We start from the raw sequence: 23,445 nt of genomic DNA, 5'->3' as shown, positions 1-23,445 counted from the left end.
CTTTAGGCCAAGCTGGGTCGAGCTCTCTGCTCGGTTCCGCACTACCAGTCAAAAGTTTGGAATCACCTGTTGTATTAAAAATGTGGGTCATTTTATATGATTTTGTTTTTTTATCTTCTATGATATGCATTGGTTGAGATCATTGAGTGTCATTCAGAGTTGTTTGATGTGCAATGATGATATAGAGAAGCTCAGATTTGGGAACCAGGGGTTGTGATGTCTGCAGAGTAAACATAGTCAGTTTATTTACCATTCAAATGGCCAGTGAACCTGCTCAAGTCTTCGGAGTTTACTGTTGAAGATGATAAATCTGAGAAAAGCGTGTTTCCTTTGGAGACTTTTTTGCCTTAAAACACTCTTTCAGTTCAAAACTGTCTTAAAACACTGTGCTAGTTATCAAGCATTTAAATCTATAGCCATATAAATGTAATAATGTTCTATGATGAAGCTTTTAGAGACATTAGAAAACTTCGGACGTCTGGTTCCTATCACCACCACTGCAAACTATCCAGACTCTGTAATTTTCTCTGGAATGAACCATTTCACACCAAACCACTCTGAATGACTTTGTTTACATCCTAACACAGAAATTTTAGATAAATAAATAGAATTCTTACTTTGAAATATAAACAGTAGCTTATATAATTTAGCCTGACTACAATTAGATCAGCTAAACGATAATTGTACTAATATAACTTATAATTATCTTGTTTTACTTTATTTTATATTTTGAAATATCAGGCATTCTTCATTTTAATTCTATTGTACATTATTTTTAAGATGTTTACAGCCTTTTAATTCATGTCAGAACAACCTACAGGCTCTGTTTAACATTCTAAATCACTGTTTTACAGCTTACCACTAATTCTTTGAAACCCAGCTGCACAGTATGAACATATTATTATACACATATTTATATAACGGTACTTTACAAATGTACCTTCAACAAAAAAGGGCTTGTAATATTGAAAACTTCATTTGATTTACTTTGCAAGTGCAAGGTATCTGAATATTAGTTCTATTATAACTTTTATTGTGTTTTTCTTTCTCTGATTTTAGAAAAATCCAGAACCAAGTCTGTTCATCATTCTGGACATGGTGCTGGTGTCACTTTATACATGTATCTTTCACAGTACTTGAAAATATAGATCAAACCACTGAGTGGTGATTCCAACTTTTAAATGGTAGTGTGTGCTGCTTGCTGTGTTCAGTGGCGGTCGTTAACCTTGGGCCGTGGCGCTCCCCTCCCCCTGTTTTCCGCGGCGGATCCGTGGCAGAATGCGTCGCCGTAATCAAAGGTGATGACGCGAGCTGCCAACTGTTCCTGCTGGACGGCGGCCCGGACCGTTCCTGAGCATCGCATCATCTCCATCCTCGACAGCCAGCTTCTCCATGACGCTTTCTGTCACAAGCGGCACTCAGAAATACCCCCGTAGGTGCGGGCCATGCTGTGATGTATGGCCGCAGATGGCCGGAGCTGGCAGGGCTGTGGGCTAAACGCGGCGTAGTGAGTAAATATCACAGGCTAGCGACTTGTTCTCACCTTCAATGCGGAGGCTCAGGATAGACGATCCGGAGCTATTGATCCCTTAATTCAGCCACTTGATGCAGGGAAAAAAAAAAAAAGCTGGGGTCAGTTTCTCAGTGCCTGTTCCTTCCATCAGGAGCACCATCCATATCAATGCCCTGCCTGTGTTTCTCAACAGTTTTCTTAGGGAAAAATCGATGGAGTCATCGACTCGTGATTCATGTCTCGACAAGCTCTTAATCTCTCCCGTGTATCGCCTCTCAAAATCCCTCTCGCCAGTCCGTCCGCTGCTAATATCGGAACTCGTTTCTCTAATGAAAAAAGAAAAACAGGACCTTCTAAAAGGGGTTCTTCATATTTTCGTGTGGTGTCTTGCCCATGACTTGATTTATGTGTGAAAGCCACGTTCTCAGGAGCCATTACAGATGTGAGCGTGGAAATCATAATCCATTAGGCAGCGGCAGGGCGTAATCGTTAAACTGACTAAAACCGGAAGATGCCTCATTAGCTTTGCCGGACGGGAATGCGACTTGATTGATGACTGAAAGAGTGATTAGCCATTGTCTCCAACACTTTTCAACAGTTGGATCATCTTCACTGAGACTAGCAGCCAAAGAAAGGCCGCAATGGGAGATGATTTTTTTTTTTTCCATACACTTTCAAAGCCAATCCCTATTTACCAAGCTCAGCCTTGGAATTATGTATTAGCGCTAGCATATGGTCCACAAACCTCGTTTTTGTGAGATGTGATGTGGTCTGTGAGTGGAAATTGGCGATCATGGCAAACGATGCAGAACCAGTTAAAGCTGTGCCAGTTGGAGCCCTCAATAACTTTCAGTCTCCTTTCCCATAAAACCCCGTGACCATGCGGCCGGTGGGAGTTTCCGCTTGAAGCTAGCCGAGCTTCTCGCTTTCATGACACAGGCAGAACCTGAGACTTATCTCCCCGCTGTGTACACAGGAGAAATCACTCGGTGTCTCGGAAGGTCACAATATGACTCTGTCTCCACACTCAGCCTCTCTCAGGGACCAAATTAAACCCATCTGGGGGCTTCCGTCCGTACAAGACAAGGGAATTAGTTCTCGGACTGTCTCTTATCTCACTACCTCCACACTCTGCCTCACACGCTCTGTTTCTCCTCCAGTAATGAGTATCTACCCAATTTAGTTCCTTGTCTCTCTCGGGGAATAAATCCTCTTCAGCTTCTCAGATGAAAGCAAGCAGGAATCCCCAGAGTCCCCAACAATGACCTCGATGTCCAAGACCGTGACCTTAATTGATAATACTCGTGGGCAAAAATGACTGCCATCCAACTTCAGCAGGGATGACGATCTGTTGATCTGCTCTTTTTCTTGCTCTTCTTTTTCTCCGCAGCGGCTCCGAAAGGCCCCAAGCTCCTGATGACCCCGACCAGGGCAAAGGTAGGGGACACGGTGCGCATCACTGTCCAAGGATTCCAGGTAGGATCTCCAGGGGTAAGTGCATGGGGTTTTACGAAACCCGGGCCAGGTTCAGTCTTGGATATGAGGAGCCACAACCTGGCGTGTGCAGTTAAGTCTGTGAAATCTGGTTGCTATAGTGGCCATTCTTACAGAAAGGGCAATATACCACGTGTATCAGTCAGATCTCAAGCCTCTTAGCTCTCTACTTGCTAACTAGGGCTGTATGGATATTCTTAGTCAATAAAAAAGGCCTGATTTTTACCTAAAGGTGACTAATCATGCCCCTAAGGCTAATAAGATCAATGACAAACATAGCATCAGAAAACAGTGGCTGGCTACAATTTATAGCACATCACGTGCTTAGGTTTCGTAAGTTTTATAAGTGTCATCTGAAGTGTTTACAGTAGATTTTCTGTAAACAATCTTTACAAACTTCATCCCACCTTGTTCATTACTATCTTGTACATTTCACAACAATACATTCAGTTAAACTAACTACTAGCTACATGGTCCAGAGTTCCTTCTGCAGGAATACCTTCAGTATAAACTAGAATTGGGTGATTTTACAATTGGAGTGCCATTTGTTTCCCATTCATATTTTGTTTACATACATTATACTTCCAAAAGTATTCAGACATTCCTGCTAATTTGTGAATTCAGCTTCTTTAAGGTGCACCCATTGCTGACACAGGTGTTCAGATGTACACACAGCTTGTATAATCTGCATAGAAAAGCATTGGCAGTAGAATGGGATGCTCTGGAGTAGCCGCACATGGGCCGAACATCGCCAAGCCCAATGCCAAGCGACAGCTAGAGAGGAATAAAGCTCCCCAGGGTTGGACTATTGAGTGGTATAGCTACGTTCTCTGGAGTGATGGAGCTCCATTTAACCTGTGGGATGAGCTGGAGCGGTGTTTGTGATCCAAAACTAAACATCCAACACCAGTACCTGACCTCACTAATGCTCTTGTGGCTGAATGCAATCAGATCCTCATAGCAATGTTAAAGCATCCCCAGAAGAGTAGAGACTATTATTGCGGCAAAAAACCCTTTATTTCAGGAAATGGGGAATGAGCAGGAGTCTGCAAGCTTTTGGACATATAGGGAATATGTATGTAAAGTGTTCTTTACAACAACCTGTGTGGATGTCTCAGATAAATAACTCTATAAAAACACTGATAAAAATGTATTTACAGCACATTTTTGGCTGTCCCAGCCCACTATAACTATGCTGTACCTTAAAATATATCCGTTAAAACAGGTATTGTCCTGCATTAATGTGTAAATTCATTTAACTTCTCATGTTTGAAACATTCATTTTCTCAAGTCGTCTATTATAGTTATGAAAAATATACGTTTTAGTGCCCCATTCACTCAGCCCTGTTATGACATATTCTACAAGTTCACATGTTCAACAGGAAGTTGCATTATCTATATTTCCAGAAGATCATGGAAAAAAGCAGTACATTTTCTCTGTACTTGTAATAGTGACAATGATATTGAGCCACCGTCAGCAAAGAAACCTGACATATTGTTCCATGTATAACACAGTTTGGAAAGGTTACAAGCATGTTTTCTTTAATTCTGTGTTGAAAAATAACAAAAAAATTATGTTTCATTTTAAGCTGCAAGAACTGAACGGCACCCCAATCATGAAATCGCCCACTTCACTAGTAGAAATAAATGAACAGGTAAAGACATAAAGTAATTGGGTCATTCTACAGATATAGCGTTTATAGATATATTACACTTCAAAAACATGTTAGGGTTACAATTTATTTATGTTTTAAAATAAAACAGTAAGTTTTAACAGTTACACCTTCTTGAGCCTCAATTTAGCAATATTGATTTTTAAATCAATCATATAGAATTCCAAGCACCACAGAAGAGCTCGTCCTCACAGTCATGTGTAAAAGCTGAGGCCATATTTTGAAGAAAAGACGTGCTTTTCTGCAATTTTAACTGCAATAATCTATACATGACTGTGAAATATATGATTTAAATAACATAAAGAAAACAAATGACAAATAAATATTATAAAATATATAATGAAAGTTGTTGTCCCCAGGAGTCGTGTCACTGGTGTTACTGCGTAACAAAAAAATCTCTTATTTTGAAATAAAAGTCACACTGATGACATCACTTGACTTCCTTTTACCTGTTTTCTGAGGATCTATGAAGAAAAGCACATGGTGAGTCCACTGTGTCTTTCAGTTATCAGAGATTTTCTCATTTAGCTCATGATTTCATATGAAGCTTTTAGCTGAAGTCACTGGTGTGACCGACTTTATTCTGAGGTAACTGTGAAAAAATAGAATACAAATGGATTAAATTCCATATTTTGGTGGATATTCCATGATTGACAACATGTGGTTTGATGTTCTGTAGCAGCCATTTTGTAAAATGCATTGTTCATTAAAAATGTCTCTGGTGTTCCTTTATTATGTGGAACACCAATGAGGACCAGTAACACCAGTGACTCCTATGGAGAGATAGAAAAGTAGACGTTTCTGTAGAATGACCCAATTTGTCATTAGTCAATTAGTCCACTTAGAGGTTGTAGCGCTAACGCTTTCTTACAAATTACTTGAATGACACCTGTGCATCTGGAGTTTAAGCTGCCTTGGCTAAATCATATGATCCAATCAAACCTCTTCCAGTGAACCTCAGCCTGTCCTGGGGCTGTTCAGGGTGACCTGTAACAAGAAAGCAAATGATTTTGCGGCCGTTGTAATTTAGCAAACGATTTAGCTTACTGGAATGCTAATTTAGCACTGCTTCCTGCTGTGTTTGCTGCCTGCCACGAGGCAGAATAACATCTGATTGAGAACCAAACCAGCCATCTGCTCAGCTTTCAGGTGTAATTCCTTATGCCTGTTATTACACTGGCTGGTTTTGGCTAAGCAAACAGGCATGTAGGGCTATGTGCGAAGCTAGCCGTTAGCGCTTTGCTGTCAGAGGTGCTGGATTTATAGCTTACCTGCTCTAAGACTCCGTCAGCTCAGAGAGGAAGTCAAGCCGGCAGATTTGTCTTCGTGTAACTATCGCTGTCTGCCAAAGCCAGCCCAAAAAAGAATAAAACAATGGCTTTGAGGATGATTCTGCCCTTGTCTTTGTGACAGCGATGACTCAAAGGCACGTCTAGCCGAGGCCATTCGGGTAGAAGGAGTTTAGGAGACTGATACGCCATTGCCTTTAAATCGTCTTTGTAGATTTACACAGTCATGAGTCAGCGAATGATGAGGCAATTCGGTTTTATTAGACTATTACTTATTGTTGTTGCTTTATTATTATAGCTGAAGCACCGTGCTGCGGCAGCGGCCGACCGGCTGGGGCTCAGGCAGTAGATCTGACAGATTCACAACGTACATCCGATTCATCTGATCGAATGATGACTGTGTATGTGTATATTTGAAGTGCTCCTTCTAAATAATGTTAAGAATGGTCACTATAAACAGGCTTGACTGGAACGTCCAGCCAAAATTGGCACTCTTGGACTTTGGGCTGTGCAAAAGATATAGAAATGAATCCGAAGGAATTCTCCTTTATCCTCTACTGGATCACGGCCCTGGGTTTCGAGTGTAGATAAGATCACTGATGGTACATGCAATTTTGCCCCTCCCTGCTGTTTCATAAAGGGATAAAAAAATCTGTATCCCCTTTGGTTGATTTCTTAAGACTTAAGACCACCATGCTGATAGGGGTGCACAATATGTCGGTGGATGGATGATATATTGCCAAAAAATGAGGAAATTTAATTATTGAAATAAGAGCCAATTTTTGGTGCATATACAGCATTTAGCATAATTTATAGTCACTTGTGTTGGACGTTTCCATTAGTTTTACAGTCACTATAATGGAAGGCATAGTGGATAACACCACCTCAGATTCCCCATCCAGACAGGAATGACCACACAAATGCACACAACACACACACTGCAATCTCATGTCCCTGGGCTAGCTTCCTAACATTATGTATATGTGTAAACATTTACAAAACAGCTGTGACCAGAGATGGGGACTCGTGTCAGTGACTCGGACTTGAGTCACACTCGAGTCACGTTTTTATCTGACTGAGACTTGACTCGGCCTCAACTCAGACACACATTTAAATGACTCGTGATTTGACTCAGAGACTTATGACTCACAAAATTTCAGCCGGAGGAAAAAAGCAACAAACAAAACGGATTGAATTCAGAACACATTAAAATTGAATTGTTCAAGGCATTGCATTATGGGTATTGTAGTAAATTAACGTTAGTGACTTGTCAGTTGTAATCACTGCTGCGATGCTCTTTTTTCCTTTTTTTTCCATCAGCATTCTTTTTTTTTTCTATGACATTCCAGTATAAGCCATTCTTTTTGGAAAAGGGAAAGTGTGAAAACGTGGGTGTTACTCTAAAGTGGCAAGGTAGTTAAACTCACCCAAGAGTTGTCACAACTGTGGCCTGGAGGTAGAAATCAGAAAATATAAACAGCAGGAATTTCCGTAATGTTGTTCTCTTTACAGCTCAGCAGAATCAGGTTCTATATGGCTTCACATAGTGAGCTTTTCATTATAGAAAAGGTCTGGAGGGTAGAATGAAGTGCTACACACAGTAGAAGTGGCCTTTAAAGTAAAGAGACAAAAGCTGCAATAGCTAACTTAGTATTAGTTGTCAGTTAATCTAGCCAAAGTTTTTGTATGTTTCAGATAACATTACTTAAAAAAAATCACTGAACTTTAGCTAGATTAGCTATTATGACAGCTAGCAAACAAGCTACGGACTAATCAACTGTTTCAAATTGTTTTGCCTTATTTTGAGCAGTATTTACTGCCTGTAGCACTTTTTGTGTTTATTATTTTACATCATGTCAAACCTGACAAGTGCAGCTGATAATGAGACTGAAACACTCTACAAAAGACTTGGGACTCAACTCAGACTTGTACATACTGGAGACTCAAGACTTGACTTAGACTACCACCTCAGAGACTCAACTTTGTCTCGCACCTCAGAAGCTCAAGACTCGATTCTGACTCGCTACCCAGAGACTCCACTTGGACTCGCACTTCAGTGACTTGATACTTAACTCTAATTCGCACCCCAGCGACTCAAGACTCAATTCTGATATGCATCTCAGAGACTTGATGCTCAACTCGGATTCGCACCTTAGAAACTCGAGAATCGAGTCAAATTTGCACCTCAGTCTTGACAAGTGACATGTATTCACATACCAGAGACTTGAGACTTGACTCGGATTTGCAACCCAGAAACTCAAGAGTCGTCCCGGACTAACACCTCAGTGACTCAAGACTCAACTCTGACTTGCATCTCAGAGACTTGATGCTCAACTTGGATTCACAACCCAGAAACTCGAGACTCGTCCCGGACTAACACCTCAGTGACTCAAGACTCAACTCTGACTCGCATCTCATAGACTCAAGACTCCACTTGGAATCACACATCAGAGACTTGACTAGTGCTTCAGAGACTTGACTCTGACTCTGACTTAACTTGGACTTGCCCTCCAGAAACTCGACAGTCTACCTGACTTACATTCCAGAGACTTGAGACTTGACTTGAATTTGCACCCCGGAGACTCAAGACTCAAGACTGACTTGCACCTCAGAGACTCAAGACTCGACACTGACCTCCACCTTAGAGACTCAAGACTCGACTCTGACTCGCACCTCAGAGACTCGAGACTCCACTGGCACCACAGAGACTTGATTCGGATTCACATGAAGCTACTTGTGAACATCTCTGGTCACAGCTATGCAAAACTGTCATTGGAACTTTAACCTGACTTACACTCACTGCACTTCACATATAAATAATACTGGAAATTAGGAGTTTGTCCCAGCAATCTCTGGATGGGTAGGATGTCCATCCCTCTCTCCCATCACCCAGCACGATACCTGCCAACACAGGCGTCTGTCAGCTTCAGTAGCGCAATCGGCAGTTTGCGTTCTCCTCCGAGCATGTTGAACTGTCCAGTGACACCTTTAGGGGCAGGTCATTGGTCAGCTTCACGTGTCTCAGAGAAAGTACATGGTAGCCTTCACCCTCCTGACTAGCATTATGTGATGGGAGGAGTAAGTAAAAATAAAAAAGCAAAAATGTAAAATGAAAAGTTATTTGACCTGTCCATGCTCTGCCCACCATTAGGGTCTTTCATATCAATTACTACAGAGTTCTACAAGCTTTATGGATCATTATGGACTAAAATCGCATTCAAATCAATGGGAAACACAACTCTCACAACTTAGTTTTTGTCAAAATACTACATTTAGAGTGTGTTATTAATTTCAAAAGAGATTTTTTTCATTTGTGCATAAAAGATCACACTGTTAGGAGTGTTTTTGTGTGATCAAGCATGGTGGCAAATATGTTATCACTTCCACCTGCTTAGATTCATTAATCAAATGTCAATTCCAGCTTAAACGTATTAGGATAAATATGATTTTGTATCAACATTCTGTGAAGCAGTCCAGCCCACAAAGCAGGAGCACCACCTGATCAGTTGTTTGAGAACTGAGACCAACTACAAGAAGAATCAAGTGAGCTCCTGTTTGTCTGGAAGGAAAGCCTGCAGCTACGCTGTGGCCTTGAGAATAAAACTGAACGTTATGCTGTAAAGCTTGACTAGTCTTGCAACAGTTTCTATGAAAGGCCGCATTTATGGGCAGAGCATGGATAGGATAATTATCAGTTATCATTATCAGCCCAGAAACTCCATATTGGTGCATCCTTATACACTAACGGCAGGTCTGTATGTGAAGATGGTAGGACACTTATCTGACAGATTCATTTTCTACTTATTCTCATCTCTTAATCCAATTTATGTGAAAGCCAAAGGGGATACGTGACAGAAAGGTTTCCATCAAGCCTTTCCACCATGTTTTTCTTTTTTTATCTGACCTGATGCCACCAGCAAGCGCAAACTCATTTCACTGCTGTCAAGGTGTGAATGTGGAAGTCCAACGACACGTAGTTGAGCCATGCTCTTATATCGGTCATTTTCAAAGGTCACAGAGCCTGGCCAGACAAGTCTATTGAGCCAGACGGATGATGATAGCTAGTCACTTATCACTTAGAGAACACAAGCAGCTTGTTCTTATCACAGGCTTTGCTGCAGTCAGTTATCCTCTTCAATCTCTGAAAATTACAACATGTCTAAAGAGAGATTTCAAGATGCAAAGGCTGCAAGAGAAATTTGGCCATAATGTCCAGAGGTTGAATCGTGCTCCCCATGCGCAGGGGCACGAATAATCTTACTATGACCTTTAACACATTTGAAGGCAGATACATACTGGCCACTTTAGCAGAAACACCTTGTGTCTCCACCTTGCTGGTGTACAGATAGAGACTGTCGCTTATCTGTTTAGACAGTTTGTGTTCTAGTCCTTAATTAGTGGTCGGTTCTTGACCACAGAGTCACAGTGGATATTTTTGGATGGTGGACTCTCTCAACCCAGCAGTGTCACTGATCCCAGCAACACTGCTGTGCTGAATACACTCAGTTCTGTGGTCAGAAACTGACCAGTGAGGAATGAGGTAAAGGCCAGCTGACAAACTTTGCAGCAGCACATGGGCTACAGTCACTAATTGTACACCTGCAGGACTGTGCAGAAGTCAGAGACCACCCTTCATGGATTTAATCTCCAGTCAAAACTGGAGTAAAGAGAAAGTTAACTGATAATATATATATGAGAAAAACAAGAATTTGGGACTCGGAAAGACATGTTAGACCACCAAAACTGTCCCCATCAGATACACAGTACTTAAAGCTTTCATATTTGACAGATGAATCCATGTTTCTGTGCATCCTTCCACTGTGAGAGGACGACTCAGCGCTATGGGTCTGAAAGAATGTGTAGCGGTCAAGAAGCCTCACTTAGAAAAGACAAACAATGAAGCTTCTGGTGTTCTCAAAACAATGGAATAGCCACCCCAGAGTCCAGACCTCAACATTATTAAATGTATTTGAGATTATTTGGATCGTGAAAGTGCAACTAACTACTAAGACTCAACTCTGCAGATTTCTCTGAAAACTTAAAGCAGTAGTTGTTGTAGTTCTAATGTAGTTGTTGAAGCTTCTGTGTCATTTTCTGTTAAATATGTTTCTTTTCTGAAGCTGAAGAATGAATTACTTCATAGTTGTTTTAGGGTAAGTCTCTGACCTCTGCACAGTCCTGTATATAGTGGACCTATAAATTAGGTAAAGCTCACAAAGTGTCCAGGGAGTGAACATCCAAAGTATAGTGGAGGTACACTTCCTAATGTAGAAGATGGTGAGACGGTACACTCACATACACCGTTTGCTTAAAATAGCGCTTTTTTTGTTGGTTTGGTTAGGGGGCTTCCAGACACAGACATTGCTTCACAAATCTCCCTTTGTAAAAGGCATAGAATAAATATTCTCTGCCATTGTGTGAAGTGTCTAGTTGTTGTGATTTGCCTGTACCTTTGAATAACCCCCCAAACCTTTCATGGACCCCTTTGCTTTGCTACTAAAACCCTTCTGTTTTTCTCAATAACTACATTTACATGTGCACAATAGTTTTAACGCTGTGAAACTGGACCGAACCAACACATTTACTTGAGTTGTATAACAGATAAGGTTAATAATAGCCCTCTTTATGCACACTAGCACAGCGTGACTTAACTACAATGCGAGGCACCCACTTCAGGACGCAACAAAGTTTAGGCAGGAATTTTCTTCCTTTTTAAAAAACAAACACACTGCCAAGCTCTCTGAAGCTGAAGCGTGTTAAAATCACTCATCCTCTGTTGCATCACTCACTACAGGGTTACAAACTGCCAGTGGAAGCAACTTCAGCACAAGAACTTTGCACTGGGAGCTTCATTAAATGGGTTTCCACGGCCATATTGCTGTAAAATAGACTAAGATCTCTATGCGCAATGCCAAGCGTCGGCTGGAGTGGTGTAAAGCGCCACCTCTGGACTCTGGAGCAGTAAAATGTGACTGGAGTGATGAATCATGCTTCACTATCTGGCAGCCTGATGGATGAATCTAGTGAAGGGTGATGTTAATGTTATAGCGCAAGATATTTTAGACAATTATGTGTTTCCAACCTTGTGGGCACAGTTTGGGAAAGCCACTTTCCTGTTTCCTGAGCCCCTTTTCACAAAGTGAAGTCCATAAAGACATGATTTGATGAGTGGCCTGCACAGAGCCCTGACCTCAACCCCGCTGAACACCTTTGGGATGAATTGGAACATCGATTTGAGCCTGGCCTTCTCATCCAACATCACTGCCTGTCCTCACAAATGCTCTTTTGATTGAATGGCCACAAATTTCCACAGTTCAAAATCTTAAAACAAGCCTTCCCATTAGAGTGGAGGCTGTTATTGAGAGGGTATAAGTCCATATTTATGCCTGTGGCTTTGTACCTTTGTGACCAAAGATTATATAAGCCTATAAGTTCTGGTACTCTCAGCCAATTAAAAAGCAACCAATAGAATGTAATAAAAATTGTATTGCTCACAAATTAAATAGTAATTTTCATATGTTAGGCTGACCAAACCTTTAGTTCACGTACAGTGTGGCCTGCCTTGAAATGGCAGCACATAATGGCCAGAAAAATTACTCTACCTACTTTCAGCGCACTTTGGAGAATGGGCATTCCATGTTGCCCTCTTTTCCCTCAGCCACAAACAGCTCCAAGTCTCGTTCTTGTAAAATGTTGGTTAAAACTTTTTTTGGTTGCATGAGCCCATTTTTCAGCAGGTGCTGATGGATGACCCAAGCAGAAAGTGGTCATTTTCTTGTGTTGCAGATATATTGGTAGAAAACCTTTATTGTATAATGTAACTTTGAGCACATGTGAACATAAATTATATCTGCCTGCCACAGAATTAGGTTTCATTTGCAGCATCTCGTGCAGTATGACATGTAGTAAACGTATCAGGCCGCTGTTATCACAGGCTTTATACCAATATTGATGTTTGTGTGCATGTAGACGTAGTAAATTCTTGAGAATGTGCTCGGCGGAGGGCTCAAAGAAGCCATGGAGTTACAATAAGCAGACTCCCTCTGATTTCCTCTACGGGGAAACGTCTCGATTATTGATTGAATTCTTAAGTTAAAGTTCAGTAAAAGGACTGAGGGTGAAAAATGCTGTGCTAACTGAAAAATGTCGAACCTTTGGAGAAAAACAGCATTAAACAAATGATTTATTCATTCTGTTAAGTTACCAAAGTGTGGTGAAACACGGCTTTGTATTATTGATATTATGGGATGCCTCCGTCCCTCTAGACGCTTTTTATCTTGAAAGTATTTCTTCATGCAGGAAATGTTTGGCTGCAGACTGAAGCATGGTCTCTAGTCCTTTTCTGACTCTCTGCTCTATGTCTCACACACACATACACACACACACACACACACACACACACACTCTTTCCTACAGAATGAGGTGTTCCCTGAACCCCTCTTCACCTGGACGCGAGTGGGCGGTAGGTTACTGGACGGCAGTACGGAGAGAGAAGGGAAGGAGCTGGTTTTGGAGAGAGTCCCTGCTGAACTTAATGGCTCCATGTACCGCTGCACAGCCCAGAATCCTCTGGGATCTACCGACACACACATGCGCCTCATTGTCTTCGGTGAGTTTATTTTACTGTTCTGTTTAAAACATTCGGTTATGAAAATTAACAAATACAAACTTTTCACCTGGAAAAACTTATTTAAGGTTCTCAATCAGACCTTAAAACCACTGTTGTACCTTTGAGGGAACATTTACACTGTTTGTACCTTGATGAACAAAAATGTACCAGAACAGAACCTTTATTTCTAACAGTGTAGAGTAATGGTGCACAACTGTGGCCCATGCGTTGACTCACAATGTGTGTTTATCATCCCCTTACCCTTCAGTTTCTGACCACAGAGCCGCTCTTGACTGGATATCTTTAGATGGTTGACCCGTCTCATTCTAGCAATGATGCTGATCTCTGTAAAAACACAACTTGAAATATTAAGTAGTTACTTGGATACAAACAATTCTTGATCATTATGAGTAACAAGTAATTATCCAGCACCCCCCCCCCAAAAAAAAAAAATAAAGCCACTGGAAACACTTTATAATAACAATAAAACATCTATTATTACATCTATTTATTATTAGTTTATAAGACATATTTTATTACTTCATGATTAACTAATCTTTAACTAATCAGGTATTTACAGTTATTCATCATTAATCTATATATTAACATTACCTTGAAAATGTAAACCATAATTTATTCATAATTTCCAAATGTGTAAATTATTTGTAATATTTTTGCAGCATCTAATCTAAAGTGGTCACAACATTCTTGGCTTGACCCTCTCCTGTCTCGACGCATGCAGCCCCGCCTTATCGTTAATGTTACCCCTCTTGATGCTTCCTTTCTTGTTGAATGCTCCATGTTTTTTTTCCCCCCACAGGAGTGTGAGAGCTTTTTCAGAGCTCTGTAACCCATAAACCTTTCCTTAAATACTTCGTCAATAATTGGTTAATATATACTTTTTTGAACATTAATAATCATTTATTCAATCCCTGTTATGAAGTTGTGACTAAACTTTATAATATATTCACAACCTTACTGCCAAAAAAAGCTGGGACGCTGTGCAAAATGTAAATACAAACAGAATATCAGTGCACCCCTGCCAAAAGTGTCTCGTCCTTAAATAGAGTCCTAAATCTGTAGTTCTAACAAAGTGGTTTTGCAAATTGCTTCAGCTACACCTGAGCCCTTATAAATGAATCCACATTATGAGATTCACTTTCCCACTTCAGTTTTCTCTAAATCCCTCTGATTGATCTTTAATTCAGTGGACGATGGTGTTATTTAATGAAAAACTACTTAGATTACTTAACCACTTTCCCTCTTAGGCTTAAATGTATATTTCATTACTGAAATTAGTTTCATTAATAAAAAAAGGAATTCCTTAGTAGCTGAATACGTCTTTACCGAGTTTCTCACTGATCAGTCGCACATACCTGTTGATTGTTGGACAAAACCCACTGGTGAAGGACAACAAATAACACGCCATAAAGAATCTATAGTCATAGTTTTAAAGGTATTTTATCCTAATCTGCATAGTAAATATTAAAATTAATAGTGTCGTCTGTTCTCCTGTTATTGTCAGGGCTGTCAGTGTATTTCCTCTGTCTGTTTTTTTGCTGTTAGCTGTAGAGTCCTGCATGAATTTACTACTGATGGTCAAGTAAAGAACAACATTGGTTATGCTGATTGAGAGATTCTTGCTGTATCGTGTTGCCTTCCCGGCCACCAGTGAGCGAGCTAGCAAGCATTTCCACAATTAACTCTTTAATTCTTAATTTTATCAGCTGTCACCTTCTATTGATGTTAACAATAGAAGGATAGATAGAATTGATGGATTATGAAAAACCACCAAGCCGTGATGTTATAGTTTAGAAAAAGCTAATGGTGTTTGACAGATGCTGTGGCTGAAAAGCAGTTGGGGTAACACTTTACATTAAGGGTTGCAAATTAAGGATTATGTTTACAAGTCATTAACTACTCAGCATTTCTATACTTTTTACATTTCTATACATTTACATTGTTCATGTTAAGCATTAGTTATTACTTAGTAACTGAATGTGTGCCTAGAAATGTGTAATTGATTTCATAGTTTACTGATAGTTTCGTTTATTATTTCATAGCATATTTACTCATTAACTGTGTACAAACTGCTACTTATTATACTGATAATGTACTGATAAGTGTGCTTGCACTTATGCGTTATTGCTGTTTATTATTCATCAATCAGTCTACTGTAATGTAATTATCATTACATTTTCCAGAAGCTATTCTTAATACTTTGTGTCCCTCCAACTAACATTCTAATTATACTACAAATTTATTGATTAAGAGAAGCCTATACGCACTTCACTGTGAATCACAGTAGAAACCCTCTGTTGGAAGGCGTTCCTAAACCTTAATGGGCAAATAACAGCCAAATATGCCATTTTTAAAATAGCAGGTGTGACACTTGGTGTCTCATCTTCAGCAAAATGACATACTTGCTAGGCCTAAAACAAAGGCCACTTATTCAAAAACACATGTAGACACTTCCTCTTATAAGCAACAGAGTGAAATGTGCACATATTGGGTGTGTCTCAAAACCTAGTGAGCTCTCTAAGTAGCCGCTGTCCACCTAGGCAGCTGTCTAAGTAGGCAGCGTTCCAACCGTCATCTATCCTTATAAGGCAGATAAATGAGACCCTCTAGTTAGACAGCAGTGACGTCGCCGCTTGTTCCCGCCCACTGCACGAGACCGGCGTTTACTTACCTCAGCCGTCAGAATCACAATAAGCCAACATGGATCTGCTCTGGCAGCTTATATAGCGATTTTAATTGTATTTGCTCTGAATGAAACAGTAAAATAGACAATAGTTGTGGTCAAACGCGGAAAGTATAGGCTATTTGTGAACCTTTATGACTGGAAAACAGATAAATACCTCAGAAAATCAGAATAACTTACATTTGAAGATGACGTCAAAAGTTGCGCCGCTCTGCATCGTGGGAAACATCCGATGCTCTCTTGATATTTAGCCAAAATGAGACCTCAGTAGGCAGCATATTTGAGATATCTAAGAATTGGAACAGCCTTCTTGTCGGAAGCGCATATTGTGACGTAAAATGCTGTCTATGTAGAGCTCACTAGGTTTTGAGACACACCCAATGTCAGTATCTAACATGCTGTTATCTTATAAACTAATTATTATGTATTTTAAGTTGCCACAAGGGTTCATTTTGGAGCAACACCAATGGAATACCCACTCTCAGACCTCTAAAGAGCCTTTAATTTAATGAGATGTGCGAAGTGTGAAGGACTCAATTTAATTAAAAATGGTTTCGATTCCTGTCTGGTTTATTGTGTAGAATCATTTAGAAATGTGACTTGAGGGGACACAGAAACAAGCAGAGAGAATTTGAGATTTCAGTAAGTAGTCTAGTCTTAATCATTAGTTCGTAGGACATTTAGAAGTAAGGATTATTAGTAATTAATTACAATAAATTGGTAGACTAATTGACTGACAATTAACAGGACTGTGGGACGATCTCAAAAGTACTAATTAGTGCTTACGTTACTTCCTTACATGAGTAAACACACTTTTCAGTTTATTAGCTGTGTAATAAGCAGTAGTTAGTGCACAGAGGAGCAAATAAGGTATGAACTAGCAGTGCACTTAATTACTAATTACTAAAGAATTACACAGTAACTAAGTAATAACTAACATGAACAATTAAAAGTTCATTAAAGTTTAAAATGTCAAAGTTTTATATCAGTTGGTTTACTTTGTAATAACTCAGCCCTCAGTGCTGTAGACTGGGGTTCGATAAACATCTGCCACCCCACCCCAGTGGGAGCCTATAATAGTCCTTGGGCAAGACTCCTAATGTTCCATTCGCCAACATCTGCAATGTGATCAAGTCGCCCTGGATAAAAGTGTCCGCCAAATATGTAAATGTAATGTAAATTACATGTAAATTCCTACTTGTGTTAGGGCTGTGGGGTTATTTTTGTTGCCATGGTTACACTGCTGTCAGTCATCATGCAATTTGAAATGGCTACACAGTCCTGATCAGGCAGATTAGTTTATGGTTATACTTCTTGCCCAAAAGTAACTTTGGTTAACGATTATCAAGTGACATATCTTTAGCATTGTTGAGATATATTTTTTAATATTTCCACTGAGTCAACAGTGCCTCTCTAGGCATACTGTGTCTGCTAAGCTTCTTCTTCTTCTGCCTTTTTTCTTAAACTGATGCAGGGCCAGATTGTTCCCCGACTCTGTTGCGTCTGTAGATCTCACTGCCCTGCACCAATTTTCCCTCTGAGCTCTGGGTCTTATGAGAAATCTGCCTATAGTGGAGCAGCAGATCTAATCAAAGAGGCTCTTTAGGAGATGAAGGACATTCTGTCTTTTACTGAATAATCCCAGAGACAGCCACAGCCATTCACATCAACGGCAAGCTGAGAGCAGTCAAGCACATATACCCACACACATACTCTCTCTTTATGTTGTCTATTTTTGCTCTTCCTTTTTTCCCTGAGCGTTTTGCGGCACACGCGAAACACCCACAACACCATCTCCGTTTCTAAATACGGCACACAAAGCAGATTTGTAATGTAAAAAAAAAAAAAGATGCACAAAGCAGTCAGTGAAGCGCTGAAGCTTCATTTAGCGAGAGGTGAGAAAAAGAATCGTCTGCCTTCGTTCCCTCCCGCTCCAGAGCCGTAATGGAAGGGAAGACAGGCAGTCCATCACTTGACGAATCGCCTCGCTGCCATCTCCTCATTAAGATCTCCTGAAAATTTACAAATCGTTGGGCGGACCAATTGTTGGGGGAAGGGGGGGTGGGGTGGTGAAGCCATTTGGCAGGAAGTGACACTCTGGGGAAGGTGCTGTCTGAGGGGACAGATTGGGCAAAAAAAAAGAGCATTAATGTCCATTTAACGGCCCGCCGCGCCCCATGGCATCCTCTGCCCCCCTGCAGATTGTAGGCTATCAGTCTGTGTCTGAGTCTGAAGCTGATGGAGTGGCCTTGGACTTTTCCCCCTGGCCTTGGAACGAACCGGTGACGCCGCTCGGCTGGATGACTGAAAATGGGCCTCCTCGCTCAGCCCCTTCATTAGACGTCAGTGACTGTAATGAAGAACGTACATTAGTTGTGTGAGAGAAAGGAGCTCCCAGCTTTGAGCCGCAGTAATAGATGTCCACTGCGGAATCGGTGGAGAGATTAATAACGTGCTGGATGATCCTTCGCTCATGTTGTATGAGTGTAGCTGTGCTGAAAGGGCGAAAGGTGCAGCTTAAAGGGACAGTTCGGTTCCCTCTTTCACCCCAAATGTCAAGCCAAGACATGTTTGCTGTCAAAATTGGCTTCATTAGGATCTACAGATAATGGCATGCAGAGGGCGCCCTCAGGGTCTTCTGATTCCCATGAAATAAAAACGAAAGTCATGTCAGTATTTTAAGTGGACGTTTATTAAAATAATTGTTATCCTTGCTGTTTTCAAACATCTTTGGATCCTTGGTGATTTAAAAGTATTACATAATCTATTTAAACTTCCTGCAAAAATGGTCAACTTTCCAATATAACACATTTCCAATAATGTGATAAAGTTTTACCTTGTTGGTAAAAATATTAGTACATTATCAGTCATTATCAGACATTGGGCACTGTTGGATTTTACATTCTTGGGTTTTATTACATTTTTGACCAAGTTAAGTGAAAATTTCGATTAATTTTATTATTTACTAGGCAGATTAGGATAAAATACCTTTGAAACTAGGTGTATAGATTCTTTATGGCATTTTTGGGAAATTATTATAATATTGGGCCCTACTGTGGTCTAATTATATGGATTCCCACTGGTGACATCCTGTATAAATAATGTGTGGCCACGATCGGTTAAGGCATAGAAACGAGATCCTAATGTGTGGCCATGACTTAGTAAGGTATGGGAACAAGATAATTTCATTGTGGCTACAACAGCATCTTAATAAGGCATGATCTTGTTCCCTTACTATGTCATGGCCGTGATGTAATTATCTTGCTCCCATGCCTTAGTAAGTCATGGCCACGATGCCTACTAAGTTGTGGCCATGACATAATTATCTTGTTCTCATGCCTTACTAAGTCATAGCCACAATGTAATTATCTCGTTCCCATGACTTACTAAGCCATGGCCATGACTTCATGTTCCTACACCTTACTAAGTCGTGGTCACAATGTAATTATCTCATTCCCATGCCTTACTATGTCATGATCACGATATAATTATCTCATTCCCATGCCTTACTATGTCATGATCACGATATAATTATCTCATTCCCATGCCTTACTAAGTCATGGCCATGACTTCATGTTCCTACACCTTACTAAGTCATGGCCACAATGTAATTATGTCATTTCCGTGCCGTACTAAGTCATGATCACGATGTAATTATCTCATTCCCATGCTTTACTAACTCATGGTTTTGGTGTAATTATCTCATTCCCATGCTTTACTAACTCATGGTTTTGATGTAATTATCTCATTCCCATGCCTTACTAAGTCATGGTCACACATTAGGATTTCATTCCCACCCGTCAATGCGGCGTGGCCTGGCGTTATTTTTATTAATACGCGATGTCACCAGCAGGGCTCTGTATAAATATGATTTTTCACCAAACTGTTCATGTAAAGCAGGTGGTACTTCGCCAGCTTGAGTTACTGAAGTTTTGCTGCCCATAGCCGAAAAAAGTTTTATGTTCCCGTCGCACATTTGTTATCACCACAGTGTAACGTTGTTATGTAACGGCCAACCAACACGACAGCTCTGTCTTATTCCAACCTCTAACATATCTCTCTCTCTCTCTCTCTCTCTCTCTCTCTCTCTCTCTCTCTCTCTCTCTCTCTCTTCTTCCTTTCCTGTTCTGCAGAAAACCCAAGCATGATGAAAAACACACAGAATCAAAACAGTAAGTATGGACACCTCGGGGGCTGTTGACTGAGAGGGGGGTTCGGGGATGGTGTGCAGGAGAAAGTTCTGTTTTTTTTTTCTTAGTCCTCTTCCTGTATTTTTGAAATGACAAGAGAGCCACCTGTGAAGCATCGCTGTAGCATATGCTTCCCCCCAACGCACTATATGAATTCGAAATTGGATTTTTCGCACCGGTAATATTTCTGCGGCTCTGTGCGGACGGAGCCGCGCGTGCATGGGCGCCGTCCGTGCGACAGGAAAGAACTCTATAAGCCTGTTAATAGCATGAGGTGGGCTATGGATTGAAATTACAGTGAAGCACGATGTGGTCACGTATCGCTCCAGTGGAGAACAGTGCTGTGTCGTCATTGCAGTAGATTTATTCTCTGCTGTCACTGAGCTCTTTCTCAAGAACTGTATGCAATCTGATACAATCAGCAGTCCACTGGGTCTCTGACAGACTTTAACATTAGTCACTGGTTTGTCTTCCAGATCTTTCCTCTGTATGTCACCAGCACCTTATTCAACATTGCAAGGTCCCTCGTGCCAAAATATGCTTTAATTTTTTTTTCCTTACATTTCAATCAGTTATTTCTCAGACGTAGAGCATTAAAACGAGCAAAGTGTAGAAATTTTAATCCATAGCACAATTGTGTCAGTTATTGGAAGAGGAGATATTTTATTATGATTTGAATTTGAAGTTCCGGTTATGTCCATACATTGGTCATTACTCAAAGTTTATTTGTCATATACACAACATGCCATTAAGTTGTCTTTAAGTTAAGTGACCCTTATTACCCTTTCACCTCTGCATTGGACCCATCCGTGCAGTGAAACACCACATACACACTAAAGGGGCAGTGAGCACACTTGCCCGGAGTGGTGGGCAGCCCTGTCCACAGCGCCCGGGGAGCAGTTGGGGGTTAGGTGTCTTGCTCAAGGGCACTTCAGTCTCGTACTGTCAGCTCAGGGAATCAAACCGGCGACAAGGCTGGTTCCCTGTGCCCCAACACAACATGACATGCACAAAACAATAGAGAAGAGAAGACGACAATATATAGCCACTATATGGCCAAATGTACGTGGACACCCCTCCTAATTATTAAGTTCAGGTGTTTCCTCCACACCCATTGTTAACAGGTGTATTTTTCTGAAATAGAAGCATTTTGGAGCAACAACAGCTGAGCCACAAAGCGGTAGACCACTCAAACTCTCAGAGGGGGCTACCGCTGAAGCCTATAGTGCATAAAAATCACCAATCCTCCAAACTGCCTCTGAAAGCAACACAGAACGGTGTGTCAGGAGCTTCATGAAATGAGTTCACTATGCACAATGCCAAGTGTCGGCTGGAGCGGTGTGAAGTATGTTGCCATCAGACTCTGGAGCAGTGAAAATGCTCTCTCTGGAGTGACGAATCACGCTTTAGTATCTGACAGTCTAAAAGATTAATCTAGGCTTGGTAGATACCAGGAAAAGGCTACATACAGGAATGCACAGTGCCAACTATAAAGTTTGGTGGAGGAGGGATAATGGGCTGGGGCTGTTTTGGGCCCCTTAGTTCCAGTGAAGGGTGATGTTAATGCTACAGCACAAAGTCATTTTAGATAATTATATGTTTCCAACTTTGAGGCAACAGTAAGGGAAAGACCCTTTCCTGTTCCATCATGACTGAGCCCCACAAAGCGAGGTCCATAAATACATGGTTTGATGATTTTGGTGTGGAGGAACTCCAGTGGCCTGCACAGAGCCCTGACCTCAACCCCATTTTTTGGATGAATTGGAAAGTCCTTTGCGAGCCAGGCCTTCTCGTCCAACATCAGTGCGTAACCTCGCAAATGGAAGAGAAGAACATAGAGTTTCTCCACCTCATTTAAGGAGCGAAGTTCTTTCACTTGCAGCTGGGATCTCAGCTGAGTTTGAGGTGATTTTGGAGATGCCGCTCCACACAAGATGAAGCATGAAATAAACAGGCTGAATGTCTTTAAGTGCAAATAAGCTACGATTCTTTGCTTCCCAGAGAACAGACAGATGGTGACACTGCACTACTGTGCTTTTTGGAAAAGGGAAAGTAGCATGAAGAGCTTCGTCACTTCATTCAGAAGCTGAAACATTCAGTTCTTCCACATTTAACTCTTTGTTTGTAGCTCAGTTGAGCTGCTTTTGGAGATTTGGATCCTCCTGATGTTCTCTTTGCTGGAACACAGCTGCTCCATCATCTTAATTGCTGTCCTGGCTACAACAGGGATGACTCTGATTGGTCAGTGAGTGCTTGCTGGCTGCGAAAGCATTTTCGTCATCTGGAAAATCGCATTTAGTGTGCAAGATATCGCCATTTATACAAGTGCGCAAATTAATAGATCTCACAAGTAAATTGTATTTGCTGTGTAAAGGACTTTAGGATTCTGGTGTGGCCCAGAGGAAGATTGGTTCCCCTTTTAAATCTTGTTTTCTCTCCTCTTGGTTCCTCAGTGCTTCTTTCTTGTCGTGGTTCATCTCACGGTTTCTTACTCATGCTCTTAGGAAGTTTTTCTTGGCACTGGCTCCCTATGCAGTGCTCATTAGAGGACTGGAACAGTTTTCCAGGAAATCTGCTTTGGGACAATGACTGCTGTAGAAAATGCCGCACAAATAAAACTGACCTGAATTCAACTATGACTACTGAGTAACAGCAGGTTTAACAGCCCAGACATTTGTTGTTTTTTACTGTGATTGGAATGTTAAATAACATTCTGATGGGTTATTATGAAGTCATAACGCATCCACGTAGCAAGAGCTCTGATTGTGTAACTGTCAAGGATCAAAGGCTGTTACACACCAAACATGATGCAAGTAAACACAACAACGCATAAAATTTCACTTCATATTAAAACTTTAGACACCAGCCACAACGTGATGATTGGTTGCATTGTTGGTTGTAGAAAGTCCTTTGCATCTCATGAAAAGGCCGAACTGTGACACTGTGAATCTGTGCATGATGCTTTCCACCTTG

General features: G+C 40.9%; 1 protein-coding gene across 2 annotated transcripts in view; it reads left to right on the top strand.

Annotated features, from left to right (window-relative positions):
* The window catches only part of igsf21a (immunoglobin superfamily, member 21a), a 470,124-nt gene that overhangs the window by 435,079 nt on the left and 11,600 nt on the right, over positions 1-23,445 (top strand). The window contains exons 7-9 of one of the 2 annotated variants that reach the window (XM_036559644.1): positions 2,904-2,989; positions 13,386-13,578; positions 20,416-20,454. In XM_036559644.1, coding sequence (XP_036415537.1) covers positions 2,904-2,989; positions 13,386-13,578; positions 20,416-20,454 — 318 coding nt within the window. Of the gene's footprint in view, positions 1-2,903; positions 3,005-13,385; positions 13,579-20,415; positions 20,455-23,445 lie in introns of both variants that reach the window. The other variant, XM_036559643.1, reaches the window with a different exon arrangement.

Source organism: Colossoma macropomum, unplaced genomic scaffold, assembly GCF_904425465.1.
Source record: "Colossoma macropomum unplaced genomic scaffold, Colossoma_macropomum, whole genome shotgun sequence".
Classification (NCBI taxonomy): Eukaryota; Metazoa; Chordata; class Actinopteri; order Characiformes; family Serrasalmidae; genus Colossoma; species Colossoma macropomum.
This window is presented reverse-complemented; position numbering and strand designations above follow the sequence as displayed.